The sequence below is a fragment of the Hylaeus anthracinus genome, unplaced genomic scaffold, assembly GCF_026225885.1.
Source record: "Hylaeus anthracinus isolate JK02 unplaced genomic scaffold, UHH_iyHylAnth1.0_haploid 11982, whole genome shotgun sequence".
Lineage (NCBI taxonomy): Eukaryota > Metazoa > Arthropoda > Insecta > Hymenoptera > Colletidae > Hylaeus > Hylaeus anthracinus.
In genome coordinates this window covers 2,419,936-2,443,072 of record NW_026534330.1, presented here as the reverse complement: position 1 = coordinate 2,443,072, position 23,137 = coordinate 2,419,936, and the positions used below count along the sequence as shown (strand labels likewise).

Genomic DNA, 23,137 nt, shown 5'->3' with positions numbered 1-23,137 from the left:
TTAGCCCGCAGCGCGCGTGCGCTCTCTTAACGAGTGAGTTTTGTTCCATCGTGTCTGGGATTCTTTCGCGATTCTCTAATTAAAAGCCTGCGTTGGCGTGTTCGTTGCGAGCGTTTCAGGAACGTTTTGTAACACACTAATAGTCGCGGCTAGTGTGGGTCGAATTTAGGGGGTTCGCGTCTGTTGGCGAGAAATCGGAGACATTCGAAATTCTTTCTGTGAAAAGCGCACGATGATCCAAACCCAAACTTTTTGTTTCGTAAAATGACTACTTTCAAAAAGGATTTATAGACTCGTCAGAGATTTGAAGACTGGATTTAAATAAGAGGAGTTGCCTCGACCATGTATTTTGTCGCAAAAGTTTCGTCCGTATTGGAGAGTTCCTCGATCTCGGCTGAAACACTCTCCATCCCCTTTGTCTGGGAAAATAAACTCCGAATAACGGGTTCCCTCTGAATCGACGTCACGGGTACGTCCGTGGCCGTAGCGACGCTAAATTTTCCACGACGCCGGCGGCAATTTCAGCCGGTCATCGGCGTAAAGTCGATGCTCATTGTGAGCCCTGGCGGGTTCACGAGGATGCTGGCAGACAAGAGGGAGGACACCGTCGGTGGGTGGACAGGATAGCTGTAGGGCTGGATAGGTCGCCAGAGGGAGTGTGAGAGAGAGAGGACTTAATGGGGACGAACTGTAGAAGTGGCTATAGTCTAGAGCCGTGTTAGGGCCAGGGCCATTAAGCTTAATGACATAATGAAGTAAATGGCTGTGCATGCCATGCCACGCCGGAGACTATAGCTTATAACCGCCGGGCCTCCACCCCCGCGCAATATACCGCGTGCCAGGAATTCCTGACTTATGCCGGCACTGCCCAGTCGAAAGGGGTAGCTAGCTATGGGGTGTCCCTTCTCTCTCCGTTCGTCCATCCACCGCTGGTTCCTTCTCTCTTTTAAGCCTTTCGCGAGCGCTGGTGTGTGCGTGACACTTTCCGAGTCTCCCTTCGCTGTATCTCTCGCTACACGGACGTCTCTGTTCATCTATGTCCCGGGTCCCGTTCTCTATTCATCTATGCCCCCAGTTACGTTCCCTGTTCATCCATCCCCCCCTGTTCTCAGTTCATACATGTCTCGAAGTAACGCTCCGTGTTCGTCTATGTCTCGGAGTCTTGTTCTCCGTTCGCATGTGCTGCGGAGTCTTCTTCTCTCTTCATCACCAAGAGTTGAACGAAGTAGCATGAACATCTACACTATGGTATTCAACTGATGACTGCTCAGAGACCTTCGCAGGTGCTCGCACTATTTCGTCCACCCATGCCTTAAACTATGTTTCTGAAAGTGAATTTATTTCGGGGATTGCCAAGTCGTCGCCCTTCCCCCCACCCCTCCGTCCCTGTCCGGGTCCCTTTCCGCGAAACTATTCGCTAAAAACCGGCGTAAATCCTCTTGAATTTCCTGCGAAGGACTCGTAATTATGCGTTTCGTACGCCGCGTTGCGACGGAAGGTCGCCCGGCGCGTTCAAGTATTTAATGTGATTTAGCAAAGGCAGCAAACAGCGCGAAACGCGAAGCGAGCGGTTGTCGTCCGCGGGTGAAGTCGCGCGACTCGTCTCTCTTGTTTGCGCCGCCACTATGCCTTCCTTTCATCGGATTCGCGTCTTTTCTGCGTCGAGACTTTGAAAGCCGCGCGAGCGCTCGCGTTAATCACACGGAAGTGCCTAATGCGCCGCTTGATAGCTGTAATTTCAGTATTAATTGGACGCGTGAATGGCACCGCGACGCTCCGCCATCCGACGTTCCGCGCTGAATCCAGCTCCGCTGCCCGATGCTGCGAACCCTCCGCCAGATAGTGTCGCGGGAACGCTGGGCGGACAGGTTAAATAGAAGGAGTTCCCTTTACGCTAATAACAATGAGCGTACTCAGAACTGATTACAGTACACTAGACGCACTCGTGTACGCTCTCAAAACTCTCTCTCTCTTGGCTCTAATTTTAACTCTTAAATACAACTCGTTGCACGGAGCTCTTCGCTTTTTGCTCTCCACGGAACCCTTTGCCTCTCCAGCTCACGACTATCTTGGCTGTTGGTCTCCCAGTGGGTCTGGGTTAGGTCGAATACCTCGGTTGATGAAAGTTGACTATGGCTGATTTGTCCTGCGGTGATGTGTCTGATCTGATGAACATCTGCACGTGTTGGAAAGAAGTTGACCACTTGACTGTGGACATTGGATTACTCTTTCCTTTTCTATCGACTTAACACCGAATCCTTGCATTAGCTTCACCATCCCTTTACGTTATATTCTCTGCCACGGTTCATACCCTTGGAAGACTCACCCCCAGAGCATACAGCAGACAAGTTCCTCCCTTCCTCCCCCACTTGCTAGCAGCAGTAAAGATGGAAAACGATCGTTTCTCGTCCAGCGTGTGTTTCTTTCGATCACGACGCGTTCTGGAAGAAACGGGCTCGTGCAATCGATGGAAGGATTCGTTGGAGAAGCGACGAGTCCTTGAACATCCTGCGACAGGAGGTCTGGCTCACGGGGGCAGGGTGGAACAAAGTAAGCGCGGACTCGATGGTGAAAAAACGCGTTGTTTTCGGGCAATCAACACTTTGCTCATTGTGCACGGCTGGCACCTGAATGCGTGGCCATCATAATATTCACACCATTCGTAGAGGGGTCGAATTTCGAGCATGGCCACCGCGGTCCAGGAGAATGGTTCGAGACGCGCGTGAAAACACGTTTCTGACCACGAGGTGTGAAGCCCTCGCAGTAGCAAAAAGAAGCGTAGAGAAACCAGGGTAGCCGAGGGTAAAAGAGTCGAGAAGCGCTTCCGAGAAATTCCGCCCACGAATTCGTTATTCCTTTTTATTTTTACTTTTTCTTATACATCGTTTTCTCTTTCTCTCTAGGTCTCTCCTTCGACCACGTCCTATTCATTAATTATCGTCATTCAAGGAGACCACAGGGCCTCCGATTGTGAGATCCGGGATCGATGAAACGCGTTTCGCGTGTAACCGTGATTAAGCCGTCGAGTTTTCGCGAAGTAACCGGTGACGGGAACTGCTTTCACTTGAGAACTTAATTACTAGGCTGTATTATATGCGCGCGCCCGATGCACGAATCGATGGTTCGAGAAACAACGTAATTCCTGCTGCTTAGAAGAAATCCCGTCCCGTCTATCGCGAGGATCTGCCCGTGGCACGTTAATTACTCGTTCTTCGTTATTATTGTCGGTGCTGGAAGACTGTGTCCAAAATAATTATCGTCCTCTGCTGGTCCATCGTGCGATTCGTCGATTTCGAGAAGCCAAGATATCGATCTTATATACATTTATATAATCGGCATCGTAAAAAAAAACCCGTAGATAAACGTTTTCATCCTTATCTTACTTTAATAATTTTATTATACGTAAACGAGGGCTCACGTTCCGGTACAACCTATTATACAAATTAATATTTCCTGCAGAGGACCAGCAAAATTGAGGTCGAAACGTCGATAGATAATTAATACAGCTAATTTTATATTAAGCTGCTCTATACGGCTGAATAAATACCTACTCATCTAATAACGCATTATTTGTGATAGCCAGGCGGCCAACGAATTAATTGCATTCATTTCTTGGGGTAAATTTTGGAAATATCCTATTTATACGAAGATCATCATTTATGGGTTTCAACGCAACGAAGACGGTAGAGAAAAAGAAGATGAAACGCGTGGAGCGAATCGAGGAACTCTCCAGAGGGTAAACGATCGGACCAGCGAAATTAATTCGACCCCGAGAACATCGCGGAAGCATTAGCAGCTTACCCCTAAGCTGCTGTCGGTCTGTTACAAGTGTTTTACAGCGTGTTACATGGTGCAGCAAAACTACCCCTGGGTTGAGGGTCCCTAATCTACCGAAACATCCCCCGGGATGTATCCAAGCATCGGCTGCACTCGGATACGCTCCATTCGCCCTTTCGGCTATGTAAACGACCGCGTTACATGTTTCACGCGCTCGATAAATAATTCTCGGCCTGATGCATTTTTCAAGTGCGTTGGCATTTCGTGTTGTGTCCAGGGGACCATCTAGGGACGGTAGAGGTCGTCGTCCAGTAGCAAACCAGTGTGAACTCCACGTTTTCGTTGATTGCTTATTTAAGGGAAAATAATTCTAACGAAGAACTCGGATATCTTCGACTATTACGATATTTAAATCCTTGCTCGACTGTTCACCTTCTCCTATACTAGAAAGTGCAAATGGGGTTTATCATTTCTTTTTCTAGCAAACAGAGTCGGACCTAGCGTATCAAATTGAAGCGTAACGTCGTTTTCGTGGGGAAAAGGGCTGCTACGTAATTTCTCGCGAACCAGTTACGGGTGACCTACGAACACCGAGAAGCAATCGATTACGTTCCATGGGAAGCTTCCAAAAGGAACGGTGGTTTATTAAAAAATTCAGAAATTTATCATCGCGAATTCTACATATGTATACGTGCCCTAAATTTTTTGAAAAGTTTCGACAAGGTGATGCAAAGGTATCAGGTCATTTTTTCTTAGCAGCGAAACTAGCATCTGTCTCGTTAATCACCCGCATTCACCGGCTTCCTCGCATTTACGTATTTCTTATAAAATGGCAGCCAGTGAGGAAACGGGCGTCTCGCGAGGCAGGGGTCTCGTCCTGGAGTCGTCTCATTCATCGCGCGACGAGGTAATTTCTCGATGAATCCACGAAAGGGCATTTATCCGTTCGTCCTCCGTACCGCGAGTAGGGGACGGACACAAATTTTCAATTACGACGCACAAAGGCACGGTTAATTCCCTGGGTTTGAAACGTCTTCGCGGTGCATAGCCTCTGGCGAGAGAGATGGCTCGAGGAAGACGAGAGAAACGGAGAGAGACGGAGGGACCATGAAAAGATTTTCAAATTAAATTTCGGGATTAGTACCCTGGTTTAATACGGACAAGTGACGGCAGAAGACGTCCCAGGGGTGTGCTACGTGCTACCTTCGCCCTCCCCTTGGGACACCATACACACGGGCCACTGTGTTACAACGTGACGACGTCCCAGACGACCCTCCAGCTCGTAACACTTCGCGCGTTTCCATTTGCTCGATGTAAACTCCTCGTGTTCCGCTCGGTCCCTTCCGTCAGCAGAGTCTTCCAGCGAGCATCCGCCTCGTTCCACGTCCGGTGTCCAGCTGGACGCAATTTCGATTCGCGGGTCGCAGGGCCAGATGCGAAGGGTGTCGAGGACACCGAGCAAACAGACGCGAAAAATTTGCTACGCGATTAAGAGTGGTGTTGGTGTATCCTGCGCAAATTGCTCGGTGTTTTCTGCGTCGCCTTTCGATAACGATTAGCTGGAAGAATTCTTTTAGGGTTGGACCAGATTATTTTAGAGTCAGGTGGAAAGTCAGGAGGGAGGAAGTTTTAATTACCTTGTAGAATTATTATTACCGAGTTCAAAATACGAAAATAAAGGAAGGAGTATAGAAGACAACGTTTACATTCATTTGAAATACACGAATAAGTAATTGCAGGAAGTAGAATGAACCAGGTATTGGTCAGACAAAGGGAAAAATTACTTTCACTCCGCAAGGATATGGATCTTTCCGCAAGGAAACAACCAAGTAGACTTCTCATAGACACCCTAGCCCCTATTCCATCCTTCTTCTTTTTCATCTCATGGACCTATATCATCGCGTCAGTCCAAATCTGCCCAAGACGAGTCGAATCGAAGAATCGACACTTCTGGCAGCGTTAAAGTGATTCTTCGTGAGGTCCTCGCAGCGTTCAGGATTAGAATATCAATTATCGAAGAAACACGAAGCTGGCGGATACTCTAAGAGGTTCTATTAGGTGCAAGCAGTCTGGCGTAAGGCAGCCAGTCAAGCAGGGCCACGGGTTTAAGGTCTTAACAGCTACTAAAGCAAAAGCTCCTTCTGTCTCGCTCTTAAGCACGGAAAACAAGCCGTGTTAGACGAAGGGGTGTACTGAGAGCCGCCATTGGCTATCCACGCTCCTTTATTGCCGGTTGCCTGGTAACCAGCCTGCCACCAACACACACCGATGGCAACCACCCCGTGTAACCACCCTGAAACCCGACAGCGGCGTGCACACCCTCGCTTAGGAACAGCAACTCGCAACCACCACCACCGCCGCCGCCAGCACCGTCTATCCCTAGCCCACCCTCTCCTGGATGCTCCACGAGTCGCACACACCGCGAACACGCTCGCGTTTTCACGCACACGCGTCCACCAGTCGTGTCGCGGCGGGGATGTGCGATGGAATCCTCGTGTAATCGTGCTGGGGGGGGTGTTGGTGGTGTGCGAGCGAGAAACAACCCCGCACGGTCTCCGAGTGTACGTACGCATGGCGTGAATATATTTAGCGAGGAAACTACCACTGTTTTCGCGCGGGAGGGTGTTTCGAGAGCCGCCTGCCACTCCGGCTGCCTCTGTGGGTGCAGAAAGTCTGTCGCTCCTGGCCGAGTGGACCGCGAAGTTTTCTCTGAAGTTGCCTTGGATTTCTTCCTTTTATCGGCGATCCCTGCCGCGCGGGGAGGGAAGACACTTTGCGCGAATGATTGCGGCCCGCTGTGTCGTATTCGCGATGGTGCGCGCGGCTCGTGGCTTTGAGCCCTGCAAGGACCATCCGCGAAGTGTCCTTCCCCTGTTTTCATGAAACGGTGCAGGCTTGTAGACTGGCCAAAAATACGAGATAAGCGTCTGTTCGTTTTTCAGCAGCGGTAAGTCAAGATCGAGGGGTGGGTCTACCCTCCAGAGTTTTAGGCTGCTGATCCTGCTACTTGATGCGCGAGTCTTTGAAGGTATCTCTGTGGGATCTTTAGTGGAAAGTAACGTAGAGGGTCGGGGGAAAAATTAATGAAAAGATAATTAGTGGTAAGACCAGCAGGAGTCGCAGAAGAAGAGGGATGATTAATCGTTCTGTATTTTTCTGATTAATCGTGAACTCGAGATGAAAGCTGTTTACTGTTTTTTTCTTTTAACAAAATTTGAGAATGTTATCTAAGGGGTGACGTCTCGAAATTGGTGTACTCCCCCGTGCGTGAACTTCGCTCGCGGGATGATATCCAGGGGAGAATTGTGGGCGAGAAGAGACATTGAAACTTCTCAATTTCGACCTGTCCGTTTGCTTTCGCCTCCTTTCGTGCATTCCCCAGAGACGTCGACCATCAACCTCCCAACGTCTTGGGCTAGCTCGTAATGTCTTCTCAGATCACATGTTTTATTATACAACATATTCTGCAACAATCTTTTAAAAAAGAAACGATACTTTAAATAAGAGCGAAGCGAAGGATCCGCGAAACAGTCGAAAACGCCTGCAGAATCAGGACGACCAAGACACTCCTTTTTCATTGGGACCAATCGAGCTCCTCGGAAGTCCCGCATCAAATCCAATAAAAACGTTCCAGCAACTTCGAATCGTCGGAACGGCGACGGGCAGGAGCACGCTCGAGCGAGCATAATCTTACGGGTTCTCTCTCGTCGAGGAGATTAAAAACAATTGCTTCTGAAGTGGCTGCATGCGCAAATACGGCGCGTCTCACCCTAGCCAAGGTCTCGAGGGAGGTCGCGACATCCCACGATATTCGAGGGCACTACGAACGGATTAGATCCAGGACAAATTAGAGGAGAGAGACGGGCCCGCCTCGTCCGGGCGCCCCGAATTCATCCTGCTCGAGGGCAAACACGTTCCCGCTGGTCCCGTAATAGCTAACTGGATTTGATTAATCGATTCGGTTACAGTCTCCTACTTAGCCCGCCGTGACGCTTCCTGCCGCGCGTAATATCGATCATTCGCCCAGGACGAAAACAAGCCTGGGTGAATTACGATGTTTTGCGACCTGGCTGCTAGATATTCTTTCCCGCGATTACACGCGACGATATCGTTCCGTACGCGTCTGGGGGTTGCTGTATTTCATTTCGCGACGAGGGGAAAAATATTGCCTGGCGACTCTCCGAGGGTATGGAATACGAAGTTCTTTCACGCTGAAGGTGCTCGAGAAGAAGATATTAAGTAAGATGGCTGCGGGAAAACGCGTTCTTGGTTTAACGTTTCAAGATAAAACGATGATTACGCGGTATCTGCCAATGCTGTATTAATAAGAGACTTCCCTTGAGAGCAACGGTTTTAAAAAAAAAATTAATTCTATTCGCGTTTCTAACTAGATCCTAACACGAAGCCAAATGTTGGCCCACGCAACGAGAACAGTTGGGAAACACCGTCCCAGCTCTGATACTGCTATTCATAGGAATCGAATTAGCTCGAGGAACGAAATTAGACGTGCTCCGGCTGGCGCGTTTCGTTTAATTCTCAACGCGAAGGTGACATGCGAATTATCGGCGGTTCGATTTTCGCGTCGTTATTAGCATCTCAGCCACCCAGCCATTCGCGACTACGAACGCGACGCGGCGGCGCCGATTGGTTCGACGGTTCACGGTAAATAAGCGTACTTAAAAAGTCGGGTGCAGGAAACAACGCGTAGCCGGGGTGGCGTAAAAAGGCCTCTCTACGATCTTGTGAAACAATGCATCGCGCGAGCACCCGTACGCGGTGTCTTAAGCCGCGCGTGTTCGCGCCTCAAATATTTATTTTTCATCCAGCTACCTCTCTTTTCCTCCCGAGCGCGCGGAGGGAAATCACTTTTCGCCGACTGCCCGGAAAATGATAGCACAGAGAGGGAAGAAATTCGTTTATCGCGTGCTCTGGGACGAGGTCTCCTTAGAGCATTTAGCATTTAGCTATGCGATACGTAAATGTGAATATTGTAGACCTTACCAAATTTTTTAAATTTTAATTCTTTCCTTCTTAACAGTAACATAAGTTTTTAAATTATGAGGAAATGGTAAAAAAAAAAAATAAAATAGAAGACAAAGTTAAATACAATATTCTCGATACCCTCAGCGAGTTCCAACTGATACATTTTTAACAAAGTTTGTTAATTTTCACAAATGGAGTAAATAGATAATCCCAGCCCTAGTTCGAGGGTATTCAACCGCATTGGGGTTGCTGGATTGATAGAGACCGTGACGTAAATAGAGCAAAATTTATTTAATTCGTGAAAGGACGCGCCTCGTCAACGACGCAGAGTGTATGCCGCGGGAAGAAATGTTGGATAAAATTAAGTCAGATGTTTCCCTGAATCGGTTGAATGCCGCGACGCTTGCTCATTAAGTTCTTCGTCTTCGCGACGAGCGAGGAGGGACAGTTTCTCCGCCCTGGAGCCCATGGAGACGAGAGTAACGCGGACGATAGTTTTCGTTAAATAACCGCGAGCTTGGAAGCGTTTCACGGCTCGAGAGTTTCAGGGAGAAACATTCGGTTAATATAGTTCGTTTGGGCAATTAGACAAAAGTTCTTTGACACGGGAACAACCTTGCTAGCGTGGCACCACTGTTCCCTAGAGCAGCGTTTCCCAAACACTTTCAGCCACAAAACACTTTTCACCTCACAATATGTTCACAATATACTTGTTTTGTGGCTGTGTAAATTTTTGAGTAAAAAAGAATGGATGCAATTACTGCTCGACAGCGGTACACTTTTTAGAAGAAAATTAAAATAACAACGCAGCTTATATAATTACGATTTTTAAAGAAATATACTAGTAAACTTTATATAAACGACCTTCAAATAGATTTTTCGGTTTGATTATCGACTTAGGCTAAAAGTAACGAAAAAACGCAGTTTGGGAAACGGTGTTGTGGGACCGAAAACCGCGCGTTTCCCATTTTTCCTCGTTTCAGTGTCACCGATAGTTACAGCGTCGTTTCTTCCTTTGACTTTGAGGAAGCGTTTTCAGAAAGCTGTAAAATGCGACGCAAACGAACGCGAGGGAACACAACGCGAACCCGAGAAGAATAAGAAAAGGTTAACAATGCTTTTTAAAAGCAGCCTTCGCTATTTTCGCGAGCTGTGTATTCTGCGTCGCCGCCACGAAACTGCTCGGCTCGAAATTCGTTGGAATTCTTCTTTCTTCGAGCTTCTCCACTTTTTTCAACGCCAACGCACTCGGAAAACTAGCTTTCACCGCATTTTTCTCTCGCTGGATCTATTTCCCTTGTTGGAGAACATTTATCTATCTTAGCCACGCGAGCAATCGTTTACTAATTAACGTAGACGCGAGGCTTTTTGAATTGTTTGACCAACGAACATAATTTTATTCGCCAACATTAAGATATATTGACTCGCGTTTAAATCCCCACGAGATGGTTTTTTTCAAACACAATAAAACGTAGGTAGAAACTTCAAAGTGTTTCTCAGAAGACATCAAAGAGAAATCATCGTAAACGGGCGACCCTTCGCTCGTCCAAAAACACAAAAAGCACGCGTGAAAAATTCCTAAGAGCCATCTCTCTAATTGCACGCATACCAGTCACCATGAATTCTCAAAATTTCTGAAAGCGTTCCTTCAAATGGCTCCGTACCGAATCGTCTCCCGTTTCGTTTAAATGTGGCAGCGAGCTTCTGGCTTCTCCCTCGCGTTCAACTAACCGCGAGCCCCGTTAAGGTGCGTTTGCATTTGCAGATCAGAGATGTGCAAAATTCATACTCGTGGACAAATGCTTTGAAAAACTTTCGTCACTTTTGCACTTAAATTGGAAGCTTTTTGCCATGCGGGGTCCCCTTTAACTTTAGTTTATCATTTTATCTAAATTTTTACTCAGGGAGATACGACAGAGATGAAAATGAGAAAAATTCCTCTTATTACTGGGACAGTTGATGCACTTTGGTATTTCATAATTAAAATAAATTTGTTCAAATAGAGTACATATATTTCCACTTATTTACAGAAATAAAAGTGAATAAATCCACTCATCTACTGGCCCAAAAGTTCCATACCAATCCTGCCAAATTCTCTGTCATATCGTAATTGCTAAATCACATTTACGATGGTAGTCACGCAGTCACAGCACCTAGGGATGCCGTGTACCAGCGTGCAGCGCCTGATTCAGGTGGAAATAATTTCCCAGAAGAAGTAGGACGACGGGGTGGAAAGGTTCGCGCGCGTAGCCGTACGCGCGTGACGTCAGCAATGCGTTTCGGGGTCCAATTAGTCGAAGGACACGTATAATTGGAATTAAGCTCTTAATTAATAGTTAATTAGCCGCCGGTAGTGGCAGCACCAGCGGCTGGCACCGACAGCAACAACTGTAGTAACGAGTTAGCCTCAGGGGGAGGACTTCATTGTGGAGCGGCGCGCGCCACGGAGCAGGCTTTCGCTCGTTAATTCGAAATTAATTTATAATTGATAATTATTTTCGGGCCACGGGTCCTGCCCGCTCGACGAACTTTTCTAATTCCCCGCCTCTCGTTGCTCGCGGAAAATTGCCATTTACACGCAGCACGCGCGCGTACGCACGCACGGCTGGTCGAGTCGCGAGCAACGTGTTCTGAAAAAAGTAAAACGAGTAAACGGGAAAAATGTTACCCTTCCCCTCCCTCTGCGTCTGCCTGCTAATTGGCGAGCACGGTTTTTTCGCTGAAATTGACAGTTTTTATTTCTGGACAAGTAATAGACGAGGAAAAAAGTGGAGTACCACGATTTGATACTATATCAGTAACATTTTCATACTCTTATTAACGGAAGAGAGGTTTCTTTAATAGGAAGAGCAGTAGCATTCATTTGTTATTAAGAACGTTCACCTGGATAATTTTAACTCGACTTTGCCTGCAACCAGCCACCAACAGAGTCCCGTGGCTCGTTATTCCTCCCTGTAGAATGTTTCTTCTCTATTTTCCGAGCGGTTGGACGGGTGCTACATCGACCAACACTAAATTTCGTTACCAGTGATCAATTTTCCACGAATTTTCCACGGAATATCGAGCGTCAAGTCCACGTTACGACAGTCGATCTCAACCACCGGATATTACGTACCGAACTACGCCAACTTTTTCTAATCGCACTTTCTGTCGAAAGTTGACTACATTTCTCATAAAAAAATTAATTATATAAAATATTATATTAGTTCTAATAAATAGAACCGAAAGTCAAGTTACCTTACACGTTCACCTCGAATTTAAACAATTTCAAAGACAACTCTCGGTCGTCAAGACGTATAAACTTGTTCAAGTAATTGCAGAAGGAGCATCTACGAATACTTCTGTCTTTAATTACACAACGAGGTTTGCGAAAAGAGTAATTAAAGAAGAGTAGTTTCGCGAGCAGGTAGGAAATACTCTAATCAACGTTAAATATTCACGAAGGGAGATCAACGAAACCAGCGGCTGGACCAACGAAACACTCGTTGGACGTAATTTGCGCGGATATACGCGTGGTTTCAATTCATTGGCAAGTCAGGTATAATGGGTAATTTGATCCGCGAGGTACGCGCGCGGTTCGAACAAAGCGGCGTGTATAATTATCACTTACAGCCAGTGCTATGAAATAATGAGCTACGAGCCCAATGCGAACGCTGCCGTTCCCTAACCAACTAAATTTTTGATGGAAGAAAATACGCTGGAGCATTGAAACCCGTTAGTTAACGCAGAAGTTGCCCCCAAAACGTAGAACAAAAATGAGGAACGACTCGGAATAATATTTTACAAGCGACAGAAAGATAAAATCGAACTTTGGAAACGTAGATATAAGACAGAGTTAGACGAGGTTGGAGAAGATTAATTACACGTTATATATCACAAGAGTTATGATTAAAATTAAATGAGTAAAGCGAAGGAAGAAGATTCATTCTTTTCTAAGACGTAGATAATAGAGACATGAAAGATTGAACCAAAAGAATAGATGCTGAGGGTTGAATGCCTGTCAAATTTAAATAAAACTCACTGTGTCATGGAGTGCCATTAACTTTGATGGTTCTGTTGCAGGTGTCGGGCACAACATAGATTCAGGAAAGGACTTCACGGTCGACGGTCTCTCTGGCTTCAGCAAAAAGAAAAAGAAGAAGCGCCGTCATAGGTGAGTATCTCACGCGAACCACAGCAATGAATCATTTAGTTCACCATCCTCTGTTGCGCGTGTCTCTTGCTGCACCCGTGGCCGCCATTGATTTTCATTTCGCGTCCCCGCCAAAAATTCGTGGCTAAAATCAGTTCTACAGCGAGGCCCGCGAATAATTGATAATCGTCCATAAAATTTTGGATGAAGCCCCAAACGCTATTCTTCCGCATTCTGGATTAATTATCGTGTCCGGGAAACAATTGTAATCGTTTCGGTGAATTTTCGTTTTCGATAATGATAAATTTATCCCTCGGACCGACTGTATCGTTTTAAACTTTTCATCGTGCAATCTACGAGTCCCCTGGTAACGAGTTTTCGGCCATTTTCAAATGACAGACAATCCGAATGCAATCATCGTTCGATAATTGCACGTTGGACGGACGATTTTCGGCTCAAACTGCTCGTTAAAAAATTATAAAATAAAATTTGCTTCATTTTGCCACTCAAGTGTTTACAATTTTTCGTCATTCTTCCGAGTACTCCGAATGTCACGTTCGACGAGTACCTAACTTCTGGAATATATTAACGCAAGAATCAAAGGATTAAACATTATTGCTGTCACGCTAGGAAACGAAGAATTATCGTTTTTCCAGTGAACGTGGTCGAATGAATGTTTGTCGCAGTGCGGATTTTTCGTTGTAAAATGCGTAGCTCCATTGGCGTTTATTCGTCCAATGCAAGCCCCACTTTAAAAAATATATGGAATTTTATGTTTGCCGTGATCGATGAATTTATTTCTCGACGTATTTCGAACTTCCACATTTCAATTTCTGCTATGATTTCCGGTTCCTATAAGCTATTTGCTATACCTTGTGTACGCTGTATATAGTTCTCGATAATTTATTTTTCAACAGCCTGTCGACAAGTCTTCCTAATTTTTTTGTTTTAGGTGATTAAAAATTTGAACGCTCTTCGATACGTTAATGTCTATCATAAGCTGTATATTATTAGCATAACTATTTCCTCTTATCTCGCACGTTAACGTACCGAATAGTGCTGAAATTTCAGACAGAAACACATCGTAAAGTTTGTCAATAGCGACCAATTCGTGTACAGTTTTTTCTAAAATATAATAGTCGATGTAGATTGCACATTCAGTAGTATAAATGCGAAATTGAGACGTACGAGCGCGATTACCGATTCTTGGGTTGTTTTGGCATCGTGTGTAGGCTAGCTTTAAGGGAAAAGCTGTAATGGCATATAACTAGGTTCATACGGTTGTTGCTCCAGGACGATCTTCACGTCGCAACAGCTGGAGGAGCTGGAGGCAGCCTTCAAGGAAGCCCATTATCCCGACGTCTATGCTCGCGAGATGCTCAGCCTCCGAACCGATCTGCCCGAAGACAGGATACAGGTGAGCGAAAATCAAAAGACCTATGAAATCCGACCACGCGACCTACGAATCAGGGAGCCTCGATACACCAACGACCCCCTTGTGAAATTCGCGACTCAGAGCTATCGAGTTTCTTCGTCTCGATACCCGTGAACCCATCGAGCCTGTCAAAGGATACCATTCTTCTTCGCCGTTGACTTCTTTGCGAATCGATTTACCCGCTGGGTCGATGATTCCAAAAAGAAGTCTTTACGAAAAGTATTTGTATTTGGAATGAATTCACGAGTGAATCGCGATGGGGCGGAGCAAACGTAAAATCGTGAAGTAGATGCCACTAAATTGGTCCATTTTCCGCTCTGAGTTGGCAGTGTGCGAAACAAAAGTGCTCGTTTTGAATGAGAGAAAAACGTTTCCATCGTTCACCTATTAAATCGCCGCACAATGCGATTTCTTTCTCAATTGTTGGCAGCACGAAATTTCGAAAGACGCGTAACGCGAATTTTCCAAGCTCATTTGCCAGCACGTCGAGAGCTTTTGTTCTCGTATAGTCAGGGGGACACTTTGCCTCCACGTGGGTTTAAGTATAACTCGCTGTTAAAACCGCAGCGCACTGTTGTCGGTAATTTTGTCCTTAACGAGAATTAACAACGTTACACGCTCTTTTGAAAATTAATCACGCTGTACGGGATAATAATACGAAAATATAAAGCTGCGATATATGTTTTTACGCAATTAAAATGTCCGTCGTTCTGTCGTTGATAATTCGGTCCTAGAATTACACTGGCGAAGAGGCTTTTGCAAGCAGATTTAACACTGCGTTTATTCGTCAAAGAGAATTATTATCAATTAGCACGCATTTGATATTGGTTGCGTTCGTGTAAATTGCCGAGCAATTAATTTTATACCTTCATACATCGTCAATATAATGAGCGCGGAAAAGCTGCTCATTTTCAACGTTGTAATACATTAATTCACTTCCTGATTGCGATGCATCAATCGATAGTGCGCCGACTCGATTTTCTTCCTACAATATCTCCGTACAGCAACTAATTATGCAATATCGTGCAAATAATTAACGAATTAAGACTTTACGAGACGTCAAAGAGGGCCAACTCTTAAATCGACAAGTGCCAGAAAGGATAGCTCAACGTTTCAGCGATAGCGTCGCGAACATCCAAGTCTCTTTCCCAACCCGAGTGGCAGCTCAACGACTCGTTCCTCCGACGCGAATCTTACCAATGCAATCTTGTTTCCAACGCAACAAGCGACGACACAACGACCCATTGCTCCTCCTCCAACTACTAGCGAATCGCAACTCAGCCGATCTCGCGACGATATCGCGCAGAATTATCGACGCTCGGCATAAAGCGGCGAAAGAACAGTCGCAAATGAAAGGGGCAGGGGTACGGCGGTTCGTTCTCGGGGGTGGAGAGTGGCAGGACCAAAAGGCGCGACCATAAAGGGAGAATTTTCCCGGGCTGACGGTTAGTTACCGCGAACTCGTAGAGTACTACATAGCCCGAGATAGGTTTCCGCATGGCGGACCCGGGACAAGCTTCCCTCTCTCTCCTGTTCCTCATTTCTCTTCCTCTCATCGCGAATTCGACCCTCCGCCCCCGCAGCGTTCACTCTGCCTCTATTCCTCTTTGGTATTTCGCGCCAGTGCCTCCTTCCTCGAGCGACATGCGTGCGGTCCGAGCGTGTCCTGTTAAAGAGGGCGATGGATAGATGAATTCATTGGCCTTGGAAAGGTTCATGGCATGGATAACAATTTTAAGGACGTGCTGGTAGGCAGAGTGAGCTAGGAGTGATACTAATAGAGGAGCTGAGCGTCATGGTGGAGCAAGTGCTGGAGAAATAAAAATTGTACATGATTCGCACCTCTTTGGAGCTTGAATGTAAAACGATGGTGCTCAGTACTCCAAAATCTTTACATGCATTCCAGGAATCCGTTCCTTCTAAACATTCACTCGATTTCGTCCAGTCTGTTCCAAACACATGTCAATCACCCCCTCGCGAGACCACGAACTATCAGAAGCCTACACTAACGCTAAAATTATATAATTATAGTGGGATAAAGTGCAAGCAAGGTATAGAGAACCAAGAAAAATATTTGAAAATAATTTGAAGAGTGAGGGCAAAGGAGGACCGCGTGACGTCGAGGGTGGCGAAGAATCGAGGGTTGAACCAGAGGTTAACTCTAGCCTAATAGCTATCTATTTACCTCCCGTTTTGAGTCTTCTACTTCTACCCCTCCTACAACCAGAAATTCGAAACTCGATTCTTGAAATTAGTGAGACAAAGATACTCCGGCTGATTATTTAAAGTAACTCGTTGAACTCGCACCAACAATCGCGACATAGGGCCGTGCACGTATGTCGTTGATTAGATTTTGATATAATTCGAGGGTTGGCGGTGGTGGTCCGCGAAGCAAAGGTGGCAAAGGAACCGCTGGAGGAGTCGACGCTAGGGGTGGCGAAGAAACGCTCGGGGGTGAGCGTGTCGAAGACGCGTCGGTTAGGCGGAGAAAGAGGGATGAAACGTGCGAAAGAGAGACTCGTATAACAGAGTAGGGGAAGGGGTACGGTCGAGTCGCGCTTCACGGGGTTGTTGAAGCTTCGCGGCTGAAGCGTGCAGGCGCGTATACACAGAGAGGAAGAGCGAGAGAGAGAAGTGGCGGCGTGAAACGACAAAGCGGCCATTGCAGGATGGGTGCGGTCCCGCGGGCCAATCAGAGACACGAGTCGCGGACCGGTCGGCCAATCAGACCGCGCCTTCCACCCGTCTTTTGTTTCTAAATTTGCGCGCGCGGCGGGGACACAATATAACGAGCGCGGGACGAAAAGAGGGGTTGGTAATCGTTAACGGTGATATTTTTGTGTGGGAGTGCCAGGGCTTTCTTCCTCTTTTCTCTACCTCTTCTTTCACTCCCCCCTCTCCCATCGACACCCACGCCAACCTCCTACTCCTTCGTCCCTCCGCCACTCCGACGTTTACTCTCTTCGTCTCGCTTCGTCTCGCGAATCTCCTTCCGCTTCTCGATCCAACTCGCTCGCACCGCGAGTTCCTTCGTCCCTTGCTCTGTTACTGCCTGTTCCCCGACGACTTCGAGCCCCCTTTTTTCTTTTCTAATTTCTTTGTAGCTCCTTTCTGCCCCTTTGTTCCGCGCGCGCCTTTTTTTGTTTCGGAGCGCGCTCGTGTGCGCGCACGCCCACGCGTGTCTCGGGGCTACGACGCGAGGACGAGCGCCGCGGCGGCCAGTTTTCGTATCGATTAGGGCCATTTTCTGACGGTTGATGCGCTCTACGCGAGTTCAGACCGCGATCGAGCTATCGCTGACACCTTCAGAAATTTTGTCGATAAACTCGGGAAAGAGTAGCCAAATCGTAAATTTAATTTATGTTGATCCGAGAGTCAAGGCAAAGAGAAATACGTTACTCTATGAATATAAAATTATGGAAAGTGGCTTTTTAAATATTTCAATTGTACGCACATTCTCTATTCTCCAATTGTCTACGCTATGAAAATTCCGTTCTAACGGCTTCACCATTCGTTGAGTCGTAACGCGCTGTTGACTCTGAAATTTTTGAAGAGTAGACCGGAAAGGGCTGTTTCCGCTATCAGGCGATATTACCGTCTCCAACGGTTAATTTCACAGTACGCCAACTGTCAGGTCTGTCACGTTGAAGGGTTATTAATTGAAATACCTAGAATCATGGCGGTGTGAGTCAGAAAAGTAAAAGGTATATCTACAGTATATCGTCGCTTTTTCAAAGCCGCTTCATTCGATAAGAGTCTGTTCGATCGAAAAAAAAAAAATTGAAAGGGAGCTGGCAGATCTCTGTGACGAGACGATTGTTGATTTTTTATATCAAGAGGCTTTCTCATTTCGAAGGGGACAATGGCATGGCAGACGAAACGTCCACGGAAGGGAAAGAAGAAAGGAAAACGTCTTCTTCCAAGAACAGAGAGGACACAAAGGATATTTCTTCGTCTTCGGGTCGCGACAAAATGAGAAACTTTCAGACGTCTGAAAGCATAGTAGACTTCGTAATGTTCGTTGTCGGAACTCCTCGGGTACATAAAAAAGATTAGATTCTAACTCCGGCATTTCGATGAAGTTTGAAGCTCGAAGAGGATGGCATCTGTTGCCCTCGATTCGGTTTCCATCTTTTCGATCCAACGTCTAATTTTGCAGGACTCGTCGGGACGAGTTGTTCGCACCGGATGCTGACTATTCGTAGAAAGAAAGGTCGGAACGCTCCCGCGGCGAAGTTAATCGAAATGTCTTCGACAGACCTCCGTCCCGGTTGTTCGCGTAATTGTGCATGCGAATCTCCTATGCGACGATATAATTGCTCGTTCCCGCAACTCGGTCCACGGGTCCTGTCGCTTTTCCCGTCAAAATGATCAATCTCCAAGCACATCCCTTCCCAGACGAGATTGAGAACCGAAGCCCCATTCAGCAGCGCGTTACGTTTGTACGAGGATAAACATGAAATGAAATTTGGAGTTCTCGTGTAGGGGAGAACGAGAATTCGTAGTTTCCATTTTCTTGCGTTATACTTGGACAATATTTTCACAAAATTCTAATTAATTTCAACAGGGGTGCAAAGTGGGTTAAGGTATATAATAATACTCATTATTTCGAGTATAAACATAAATTAATCGAAGGGGGTTCCAATCGTTTTATACTTGCTAACAAATACGTTAAATTATAAAATAAATAACAAGCATGAAACCAGGTCCTTTTTAGAGATCGTTGACTCTAATAACGTCTGCGAGCCTCCTCGCGAAAGAAGTTCGACGCAAAGGGTGAGATTGATTCCCGAATTCACCCCATACAAGAGGCTCAATAGGAAACAGCACCGGCCGATCGACTTGACTACTCGTTATCGCGATCGCTCTCGTGCTCGGAAAATGAGGCTGCGTCTGATTGGCGCGCGGAATCGCGCACAAACGGACGTAATTTCGGCGACAGGAGGGTTACCAGCTTCTTACGGGGGTGCGAAAATTACAGCCCGCCGCACGTCCTTTCAACGTGATCGATATATACACGCAGAGGGGGGTCCCACTTCGCGAATGTGTTTCGGACAAAATGACACCACGAATCACTGTTCGATTATTGTTTAATTTTACCGGCTGACACGCGCGCGAGACGCTTGATAAATTGTGGGCTGCATTCAGAATGGACCTCTGTCCCTTCCTGACGCTAATTCCATTTGCGATATACGATTTTAATTCGACAATACGCGCGTTAGGTTTGCCGAATGTCTACGGTTCCCTTTATGTTCGCGATATCGGAAAGGAACAGACTGCCATCACTGAACACGAGTCCCATCCAAACTTCAACACTCTATCTTCCTCTTTCTCGACCAAAGTGAAACTCTCCACCGGTTTGTATCCGCAAATTCGAAGATTCCTCAAAACCCTGGCATCACGGACCAGTTGTTCGAGCCAATAATTACACGCCTACGAGTCGTATCGAGCAGTGGGCCGACGATGATCGTGCACGATCGAAGGGACCCGTCGACGACGCGAGGTGGCTCGCGCGTTACCTGGCAGGCAGTTCTAACGAATCCTCAATGGCGCCTCGACTGAAACGGGGACTGACAATGGAGCCCTGTTGTCAGAAAGGGGGCTTCCTTCAGAGAAACCTTTGTCAAGGAACGTACGTGGAAGCAGGCTGAGAACCCTCCAGAGGGCCCCGTGGATGACTTGCGTCTAGCGAGCCGTTCGTCGCTACTTGAAGTCAATTTTTTCTCGTATAAGCGCGGTCGGCTAGCTTTCCATCCTCTCTCGCGAACGATTGTGCGAGCCACGTCAAAATTCTTCGCTAATGGGCCGCTTACGGCTGAGATACGCGTGTTGTTTTTTCGAACGAGCCCGTGGGAGTCTCGGGCCCTCATTACCCGGATAGCTTCGACCAGGAAAACGTTCGACTGATGAACGAGGATGATTCCCTGTCCTCGAACCATGGCCAATGAACTGTTTGTTGGTGGAGCGTTACGACAGAGTCCCGTTAGTCACTCGTAATCACGTTGTACAGGAAGAGAAGATACTTATCTGGCACCGAGGATTTGTTACAATATTTGTAGAGGACGGATTTGTAATTCTATGAGCAGTTGCTAAGGAATGGTCCAAAGGAGGTTGTTCGTCGGGCAAGTTAGAAGAGTGTTGATCGTTGGAATATTTGGAGTTGAACTTTGCTGAAAAACTTCAGATTATATACGTTTGTTATTTAATAAATAGGTAACAATTTCATTTGTTATCCAAAACTCGCGTAAAAATTTGCTTTTTTCTGGGTTAAGGTGCAATAAAAAAATAAGGCGAATGAATGATTCAGCCTCTCGTGTGCTCGTTCATTAATACGTGAGTCGAAGCGGCGTTTGATCCCCGACAGAACAACTCGTTACGCTCAACAAAATGGCGTTCCTTTCGAGAACTTCCGAGGAGGAACGCTGCGAGCCGCGCGCATAAAGCATCGCTCGTAAAACCGGATAAGAGGTTCGTTTCGAACTCGATCTAGCTCGGCAAAGATCCTCGATTCCTCGATTGTTCTCGTCCAATGGCTCCACGAGAAAGGGAACGCTGCCTTCTACTAAATTATGTGAAAGATTGACCCGATCGTAAACGGGCTGGCCCTTTTTCTTACGATACGAAGACAAATGCGGCAGCTGCCAGCAATAGAATGGAAAACAAAGATGCCTCGATAACTTTACCATCCCCTATTCCAGCACATTTTCAAGTATTCCAAACTTCTCTGTTTGATTACTTTCACATGACTTAAGAGTAGCGGTGGTAAAAGCCTTTTACAGTTGTTTTTATCTAACACATATTTACATTAAAACGAAGAATTATTGAAGTATCCCCAAAGGATGTTGTTCTAGGTAACGAGATCCTAGATTCTAGATAATTGTTCTAGAGGAGGAAAAAAGAAAAGGATTAAGTTAAGCTCGTCCTGAATGATACTCAATGAAATATCACTGGCAAATAATAATGAACGTAGAACAAGATGGAAGTAATCCTTCATAGTCCGTAGAATCTTGTAACTCTTTCGCTTCGTCGTGAGTTCACATTAGGAGAAAATGATCGAGCTCCCCGCATTTAGATTGCTCGCGCCATCAAAAGCGAGTGAAAGGCGTCCAGAAGTTCGCAAAAGAAGTCTCCCCGACGCGAATGTCTTCGGGCGACGCGGGACGCTCCGCAAGGACAAGCAGAAAATTAAGCGCTCGGTATTCAAGGAGGAAAGTAATCGCTGAAAATGAAGCATAATCCCCGCCGGCATATTACGAATTTTCATTTTTAATTCTCTCGTTTCCGCGTGCAATTCGTTGTCGCGGGAGTGGCGCATTAACCAGCGAGAACGAACAAAACCGTTTCTCCTCCCTCTCGGCTGCTACCAAAATGGCTCGCAACCAGGGACGGCTTTAGGATAGCTCAGGCGAGGTTTAAGGGCGCTCGTAACTTTATTCGAACAGACGACGAATGGAAACACTATATTTATTCCATTAAAGTGATGAGCTTCTTCGTCCATCGTTCGTTTGATACTCGAAATTGAAGTAACTCATGAAACATTTGTTTAGAATAATAACATTCTCTAGCATCACTTTAACGTTTTCAAACAAAAATTATCGTTATAATACATACGATATTCAGATTTCAGATAAGTTAAGAAAATCACTAGCTGATTAACTAAAGTAACGAAAGAAAGAAAGCGCAAATGTTTTACCTTCGAACACTGATTCAGCAGTGAAAAGACTAACCGACGCGACTCAAGGGGCGACGGGTATTCTCGAGCCAGTCCTGTTTGTGACAATGATGCTGAAGACGTGCAGGAAGAGCGTAAATACGAGCGAGCAACGCGATCCATCGTGCTCGCACCGAATGAAATCGGTGAATTCAAGGGTCCTGGGCCGGTCGTTTAGACCGATGAACAGGAAGAAAGGGAGGAAAGCTGAAAGTTTGGCTCGTTTCGAGGATATAATCTACCCGTAGAGAAGAAAGTAACGAGGAATCGAGTTACGTTCTCCATCCCCCCGGTCCCACGGACCCGTTCCTCTTCAACCCTCTTACGCTCGACTTCGATCTCTCTTCGGGGCTCCTCGTCCTCCGTCCTCCGTCCACCTAAGCTCGCAAAGAAGCCAGGCTAAGAAAGGGTAATGGCGCGGAAACGGCTCAAATGACCCGCGAATTTTCAACGGACGAGACTTTCCACTGCTTGTGTTTATGTTTAATAGGCGGCCAACGTCGTAAGTCGACGTAAATTATGCCGGGATATTACCATTCGCACGGCGAATTTATGGTAATTTTCGGCTCGACTTCGCTGAAACTCTCGCCATCGCATTAAGCATGCGTGAATTATCTCTCCCGCGTTACTCTCTCTCTCTCTCTCTCTCTCGCGACCAATCCACGGCTACTGAAACTTTTGCTTTTCAATCAATTCCGTAACAAAATCACAAGTGCCGCGAACAAATTTTCTTTATTCTTTTGAATATATAAATTCCCATCTACCGACACGATTGCTTGCAGAGGCAACAATAGAATCGAGTCGTTAAATGGTATTTTCCTCTTCAGACAAATCGACGGACAGTGAAATCAGGGTGTTTTCACAATTACCAGCCGGACTAGTTGAAATTATCCCACCCTTAAAACGCCGGCTGTTATTTTAGTTCCAAGGAACAACGATCGTCACGGTATTTTCAGAAAAATTCAATTCTACCTTGCAGGCGTAGCACGACAGGTGGATATCCTGGGTGAAGGTCCGAGGAGACGGTTCGAGTGCCTAGAGGAGACGTTAACACGTTCTAAAGGCCGTGCTAACGCTGTGTAAATAAGGCTGAGCCCTC

General features: G+C 46.4%; 1 protein-coding gene across 5 annotated transcripts in view; it reads left to right on the top strand.

The window, feature by feature from the left end:
- The window catches only part of LOC128885881 (visual system homeobox 2-like), a 61,011-nt gene that overhangs the window by 24,060 nt on the left and 13,814 nt on the right, over positions 1-23,137 (top strand). For 3 of the 5 annotated variants that reach the window (XM_054140199.1, XM_054140202.1, XM_054140198.1), the window contains 2 exons: positions 12,823-12,913; positions 14,180-14,309. In XM_054140199.1, the coding sequence (XP_053996174.1) occupies positions 12,823-12,913; positions 14,180-14,309 (221 nt within the window). The remainder of the gene's footprint in view (positions 1-12,822; positions 12,914-14,179; positions 14,310-23,137) is intronic. The other 2 variants (XM_054140203.1, XM_054140200.1) reach the window with 1 other exon arrangement.